The sequence below is a fragment of the Melitaea cinxia genome, chromosome 1 (genome assembly GCF_905220565.1).
Source record: "Melitaea cinxia chromosome 1, ilMelCinx1.1, whole genome shotgun sequence".
In the NCBI taxonomy this organism is placed as follows: Eukaryota; Metazoa; Arthropoda; class Insecta; order Lepidoptera; family Nymphalidae; genus Melitaea; species Melitaea cinxia.
In genome coordinates this window covers 15,552,763-15,560,470 of record NC_059394.1, presented here as the reverse complement: position 1 = coordinate 15,560,470, position 7,708 = coordinate 15,552,763, and the positions used below count along the sequence as shown (strand labels likewise).

General features: G+C 32.4%; 1 protein-coding gene across 1 annotated transcript; it reads right to left on the bottom strand.

The window, feature by feature from the left end:
* Positions 1–1,769: 1,769 nt before the first annotated feature.
* LOC123654304 (monocarboxylate transporter 12-B-like) lies at positions 1,770–7,297 on the bottom strand. The gene is made up of 8 exons (XM_045590221.1): positions 7,277–7,297; positions 7,079–7,205; positions 6,013–6,410; positions 5,811–5,953; positions 5,561–5,744; positions 4,633–4,777; positions 3,892–4,083; positions 1,770–1,908 (listed from the first exon to the last, which is right to left on the bottom strand). The coding sequence occupies exons 1-8, from the start codon at positions 7,295–7,297 to the stop codon at positions 1,784–1,786; spliced, it is 1,335 nt and encodes a 444-aa protein (XP_045446177.1). The 3' UTR covers positions 1,770–1,783.
* Between the last annotated feature and the right edge of the window lie 411 nt (positions 7,298–7,708).

The following is a 7,708-nucleotide window of genomic DNA, read 5'->3' as shown; positions in this document are numbered from 1 at the left end:
GTATTAAGATTATTTAGTTTTATTTAACCCAAATAAATTCAATTGATAGTAGTTTAAATACATTTTGTTACTATATAATATTAATATATGGATAGTAGAAACAATATTTTATAGAACTATTTAAAGCTGTAAAACTTACGAACTTACTTTATTGTAAGGAAAAATACGATGTTGAGCTTATAACATCAACGTCCACTTTGTAAGCAGGTTTACATATTGCTTTGTAAATAAAAATCCCTTTAACTGGCAACTGAAGGTAATAGGGATCGAAGTTCTAATACCTTTTAACTGTAATTCCTCGCTCACCTTTCAGCCGTAAAAGCTAGGTTACTACAAAATACGTCAAGTGATTTCAAGTTAAAAGGTTTTATTTAAAGTACGTAATGTTAGTAAAGTAATCGAATATTTAAACATTAATCTGAATCTGAAACCTAATTATATTTTGAAATAGAAAAAACGTGAAATAAAATCTTTCGTTTTTTCGTACATCGATTGCCGTACAATGATTTTGTAAAAGATCTAAATAAAGCAGCCTTGCCAACATGTATCCATTGACCGTTAAGTATCTAGTGCTGCAAATGACACCGTACGAGTAAATGCGAAAATTGTAGAACTAGTCATTCTTCATGAAGATCTAATAACAAATTAAAAAATGGAGTCATTTACTTTTTGCTGAACTCTAGCGTTCCTGTTGCTTACGACTGTATTTTATTACTTTAGCTTCTTACTATAGGTACTGAATACAACTCATATGCAGTTAAACACTTAACCCAGTAAATCTCGTTGATTTACATCAAGAGTATAATAGTACGGTATTTTAACAACTTTTATACGCGCTGTAGTCAATTACCACAGCTAAATTCTGCTGCAAAACAAACTTTGCTGCACTTATATTAAAAAATTCAATATATTGAAATAACAATAGTTTATTAAACAATATACATATTTACAATTCACAACTTAAGAACTAAATATTTACAGATAGTTTTGGTATAAATGATGTCCGCGTGGAATTGTGCCAAGAATGCTGGCAGCATTTCCCCTTTGAATCGCTATGCCGATTCTCTGGGCAAAAAATGCACCAGCCCTCTTGTCACCAGTGGAGGCAATAAGGTGTGGAGTTATCTCATTTAAATTTTTTTTAGCACTGCTACTCCAAGGTCCAAGTGTTTCGACTGCAAACGGCACAAAGCTGTAATTTGGAATTAGTGACGAATATTTGTGCCGTTTAGTCGTTTCAGCTTTTTCCGCTGCGGCTCCCGCTTTTTTTTCAACGCAGGTTGCGTCCCACAAAAGCGCTCGTCCTCTTTCCCAGGGAACCAACGTCAATCCATCAGGTCTCTTGCCATCATTGCGACTAATTCCAGTAGGCTCGATAAGAGCAGGAACGTCGATGGTGGCAAGAGCTCTTCTTATGGTATTGTTTAGGGAACCGTGGCGAGAAAACCTACCTGAACTCTTGTTACAGGAAAGGCCGTGTAGTCCAAAAGAATCGACCTCTTTTCCGCACGGACATCTGTGTTCAAAGCACAGTGGAGCTCCCAATATATTGAAATTAAATTTTACTTAAGTAAAATATTCGTTAACAGCCTTTTATAATACAAACATCATTTACATCTAATATTATAAATATTATGCAGTGCAATTACAACAATTATTATACAAACGTACGGGCACAAAAACTTGCCCACTATTATTTTGATATTTTTATCTTTTACAAATTAAAATTCTGTGCAATCTTAATGTGACAAAATAATGGTATTATTATGTTTATTTTAACAATTCAGTTTTTATTTTTAACCTTAATCATATAAAATTCAATGGTCCACAGAATTAAACACGGTAGACAGCATAGCGTTAAGGCATAAAAAGCTGGTATGTAATCTCGATAAATGTCCTTCAGCAAGCCTGAAATAAATAAGATTTCAATCTATATAATTTCAATCTTATAATAAGTTAAACACGTGTTATAAAACCCAAATAAAAATAAATGACATTTGGTCTAGTCTGGTTTAAAAAAAAGGTTATAAATCTCTTGTTAATCAAAGCGGACTCTCAACCATTAATCTTACAAGAACCGAAACTAAAATTCACCAATTATATTTTTATATGATATTTTTATGTTTCACTAAGAATGCTAACATCTAGAATTACTCCACTTCGCGATGAATTTACACTTCATTCTAAGAAATATGCTGCCTGGAGCAATATGGACCTACTAGAAATTTGATTTCACGAAAAATCTCTCAGCGAGTTTTCAAACTTGGACTATCTGACTTAACTGGGGTAGGGCACAGCAGGAAATTTTCAGACTCAGACTGAGCTAGTACTTCGACCTTACAGAAGATCACAGCTAAAACACAAATAAGACTGTTTTCAAGCAGTGTTGTGATCCTGTTGCTGAGTAAGGTGACCAGAGCTCCTGGGGGGAACTGAGGATGGGTCGGCAGCGTGCTTGCAATGCTTCTGGTGTTGCAGGCGTCTATAAGCTGCGGTGATCGCTTGCCATCAGGTGAGCCGTACGCTTGTTTGCCGATCTAGTTACATTAAAAAAATCTGAACGATGTACAACCTCTTGTATGTTAGATTTTTTTTTACATTTAGTTACGAATTGAAAATATTGTTTTAGACGTTAAATGATATAAGTGAACACTTATCGTATGAAATTGTAATAGATACAAGTATCTAGTAGTGCGACTATAAACACTGACGTAACGAAATAAATTTATAATTTTAAAGAGTTACCACAACAATACAATTTATTCCTTTCCTTACTCGCGATCTGATGTTGAAAAAATGACTGCATTTTAAAACATAGTTGAATAATTGTGTTTGCTCGCAAACGAAAAAAAAAACCGACTTAAATTACATCGACGAGTAATACAACGTAGGTCGACGAAAAAAGCGTTAAGTAAAAACGCATTATTAGATACTCATATCATAACTCGAAAAGTAGTTGTTAGATCTCCAATAAATTTAAATGGGACCAAATGACACACACTATTTTTCGATCAAAAGAAAACTTGTCGAAATTGCTCCACCCAGTCAAAAGGTCTGAAGTAACATACATAAAAAAAATTGAGAACCTCCTACTTTTTTGGAAGTCGGTTAAAAATCAAAGGTCTCATGTGTGAATATTAAGGTCACCGCAGCAATTTAACGTCTCGGAAAGGATTTAATTTTGAAACTTTTGAAATGAACCTTTTATTTTAGTTTCAGCGATTGTACCGTGGAACTGACGTTTAATTTACCAGGGAAATTTTAGGTCGAGGTTAAAAACGATATTTTAAGAACAAAAGTATATTTTAGGCTAGATTATTGACCTGCAGTGTAACTTACTGGTATAATCTTTAAAAAAAATCTACATACATATAGGATTTAGTTGACTGATTATGTTGTACGTAACTCGACCGTTACTGCTGATGTCGTCCAAAAAGTAATGATTAAAAATTGAAACAAATTAATGAAATAATTTAATTTAATTAATCCTAGGACGCACTTTATTAAAATCGATATTTTTACTTTGCAACAAGAAAACTAGTGCTAACCTTGTCTCATACCTATGGCACATCCGGTGCAAGAGAACTAGTAATCATTTAAGACGATTAGAGTACCGCGAAATTTTGGAGCAATCTGATGATAATATCAGCGAGTTCTTCATATTTTCTTGTTAATTGTCGTAGCGGATATGTCTAAGCATTTGTTGTGAATTGTATGAGTGCGGACATGAAAAAGAAAGGTGTAAGCACTGAAGTGATGAATAATAAAGAGGAATGGAAAAGGAAAACATGTTGTGCCAACCCTACATAAGTCGGATAAGGGCGGGGAGATGATGATATGTCTAAGCATTTCGAACAGCAATAAAAAAAGCATTACAATAAAAAAACTTACCAATAAGTGGGGAGAAAATCACATTGACTAGACCAGATGAAAGCATGAACAAAGCGTAGGATTCAGTAAAGTCTTGATAGTTCACGTGATTGGAGATGACAAGGGGACTAGTGATGTGCAACAACGCGCGAAGTACACCCAATAAACTTGTCATTACTGCTATCCACACGAACTGACGAACTTGAAGTATTACTGTAATGTAAATGAAAATTAAAATATAAAAAACTTATTAAAAAAAACTATCGTGCTTGATGGATTTTACCAGATACATCTACATATTAAATACATGAAAAAGAAGTGGAATTATGACAATTAAATTTTTTGTGATAAGAAATTAGGGTATCGTTTTACTTTCATATGTTATAATTTTTCCATTCAATAAAAAAAAAACATTTTTAGTTATGCAGGTACTGAGATGAATACATGATAATACATGAATAAATTAAAGTGATGTTGGTATCTTGCGAGTCATATCGAATAGTAAAAAAACGAATCAAATAACATAATACGTTAATAATAAGCTATTAAAAAACGTCGAAACGCCATCTATCGTCAATAGATGGCATTAACAAGAACGTAACGGGGTCTTATACGAAAATCGATTATTAAGGAATATATATTTATATATATTTGAGATTATAGGACAAAAAAATGAATATATGTAGTAGTAGTATTTATTGTAGAATAATATAACTCTGATTGTGTTCAAATTATATTTCAAGGTTTTAATGTGCTACGTACCTATTCTAGCTAACATTGTAAAAAACGTGGCGACGAAAAAGAGTAATCTTGTATTTACATTGATAGCACTGCTTATAAACGCGAGACCAAAACGCCCTGCAACATCGGCGCCTGCGTTGATTGATATACATACCGCCACTTCACTCTGAGGAAAATGTTCGGTTTTAGTTTGAGGTTTTGTTTCGGTCAGTCTTTTTTTTAAATCGGTAAATACAATTTTCACTGTATATTTGTAGATGTTAAAAATAAATTCTCTTCAGAATCAAAATGTTCGCAAATGAAAAAACTGACTTCAATTACATCTACAAGTAATACAATGTAGGTAGATGAAAAAATAGCCAAATAAATACGTGTTATCAAAGATTAGTCAGAGTAGTCATTAGATCTCAATCAAAATTAAATGGGACCACATGCTTTCGAATAAAAGAATTATCAAAATAGGTACGGTACACCCAGTGAAAAGCCATGCGGTATAATACAACGTAGGTCGACGAAATATACTTGTCACACTTGACACGCAACACCTTTCGATTAAAAAAAACACCGAATTCGGTTTCACCGAACTCAAAAGTTCTGGGGTAACATACATTTAAAACATACAATCGAATGAGAACCTCCTCCTTTTTTGGAAGTTGGACACTAAAGCGACCATCGTTTATGATCCACGTATTCTGGATTTCTTGGTAATATATACATAGGTATATAATAATATATTCATTAATTTTATCTATCACCTTCCTTACAGTGTCATATTAAAATATTTATCTTTCTTAACACGTAACAAGTGGACTTAAAATGTTTGAATATTAATTAACATTTCGTTATCAGTAAATATGTAGGTATAGAATTATTTAGTATAACCGTTGGATCGGTTTTTGTTTTTAATATCTTGTTTTGCAATAAATTAAATACTTTTCGAAGTACTTACCATATCAAACCCATATTGGTATAAAAGCAATGGATACAACATAAAAAACATTAAATCGGAAAAGTTAACAAAACTTAGTCCGACACAAATATTGTTAAAGATCGGATCCCTCAATATCCTTATGTTCAATATCTCTAAAAGATAATTTCTGTAAAAAAAAATGTTATGGAAGTATAAATCTATTCTTTTTTACATTATAAATAAAAATAGAAACGATTGAAACTACAAAGAAATAAGTGTATTATCATACCCAAATATCGTTATTGACTTCTTCCTGTCGCTTGTGTTGCTTGCTCGAGGCGAGATTTCATTTGTTTTATGCTCCTCTAATAGATCGACACTTTCCAGTCCTTTTCCACCCTTTTCTCTTGTTTCATCTACAACTAGTAAACACTGTGATCATATTGTATCGTTGACAGTGTAATAAAATATTTAGAGATAAAAATACTTGCTGTTTTTTCTTTATTACAATTCCTCGTTACCATAGCAACCATTCCTGGGAATGAATGTAACGATATTCCACTGATTATGAGTAAAGTTTCTCTAAATCCGTAAAACGTCAATGTAAGTTTTATTAGCTGCGGATACCAAATTAGAATAATTCCTTGTATTGCTTTAATCAAACTCATTACTTGAGTTCTCCTTCTCACGAAGTAATGGTTAATTGTTGCGTAACACACGGGAGTTATCATTCCAAAACCAATTCCTTGAAGCAAGCCAAACGTAAACGGAAGCTGATTGGTGTTGGTTATTATTATTGTTAAAAATGATCCAGTAGTCATAAGGATAGCGCCAATGAGACCTCCTAATCTTAAAGAATATCTCTTAGATAATATATTTACTATTAAACCTGAAAGAAATATAGTATACGGTTAGATTTAAATTCAAATTATAATTTAGTATAAGTAAAAAACACAAATACTATAAAGATGTTATAATATATATAAACTACTAAATAAGTAAAATTATATGTAAATAGGCATATTACTAAATTTTTCAGGTCAAATTTGATTTCTTGCAACAAAATAAAATGTAACCATATAGAAAATATAATACGTCACGCCGGCATAAAGAATAGTTAAAATAAAAAGAATTCGTTAAAAATACACTTCGTGAAGACGATAGAACAAACTATTGTTAACTATAAACATATGGTTAAGTATGTGTTCGAACACATGACAACTTTTCGCAAATGCAGGGAAATATTTCTAAAGAACAATTTAGGAGCTGTGTTTTTTACAATGTCAGGTACCGTAATAACCTAGTTACTTTTGTCCTTATCACTATTCTTATAACATTTGCCAGATTAGTCCGATCAATAATAATACTTTACACAACAACTATTTTTCTCTTTGTAAAGACTTTTTTTGATACAGGTTAAAAATTATTGTATAACTAGAAGAAGTAAAAATATATATTAAAAATAGCCACTTATTGTGCCGAGACTTAAGTCTGGTAAGCCTATGAGAAATGTTTATGTCTATTCATTTGTCGCCTGATAAGTTTTTGGATACAGACCTCCAATGGCTAACATCATGGAAAATATTCCGTGGGCAGTAGTAAGTAATTTTGCGTTCGAGTGGGTCTCGACTATAAAATCTTTGTAAATTAAACCGAATGAGTTCACGTGGCCGATGCCAGCAATCTAAAAATAATGTTAAACACATTAGTTGACTGATCATTTTTTTTTTAAATGTGAATATTGAACCTTATTACATATAAACATAGGCTATCCATTTTGACAATGATGTGGAAATTCCAGTAGCACAACTTTTAAAGAGTGGGTGCAGGAGTTTAAAGAAGATCATGTCTTCGTAGGAGAGCAGATGGTACCGCGCGGTCCAATTTTCTTCACCAGTTAGGCTACATTCGTCGACCCGTTTGCAATTTTAAATAAAAGGAAATGTCCGCTTTTATTATACGCTGGTACAAAGGGAGCAAAAATGCACTTTAATTTTCGGCTTTAATTAGTTTTAAGATCATAATAGATGACAAGTCATAATTAATTATTAAACTTATTTTAATATCTAAGATTTTATTTTTGTGTTACCCACATTAGGAATTCTAAACATTTTTGAATATCATATCAAAAATTGACCGCTCCAGCGGGGTTCGAACCCGCGTCTCCGACGTACCGTGTCGGCGCTT

Bases quoted from the DNA above. Each gene is read 5' to 3' on its own strand.
- LOC123654304 (XM_045590221.1), bottom strand. From the start codon at position 7,297: ATGGATAGCCTATGTTTATAT. The intron at 7,206-7,276 runs GTAATAAGGTTC...CATTATTTTTAG, and splicing joins TGGATAGCCTATGTTTATAT to ATTGCTGGCATCGGCCACGT. The intron at 5,745-5,810 runs GTATGATAATAC...AATGTAAAAAAG, and splicing joins AAGTCAATAACGATATTTGG to AATAGATTTATACTTCCATA.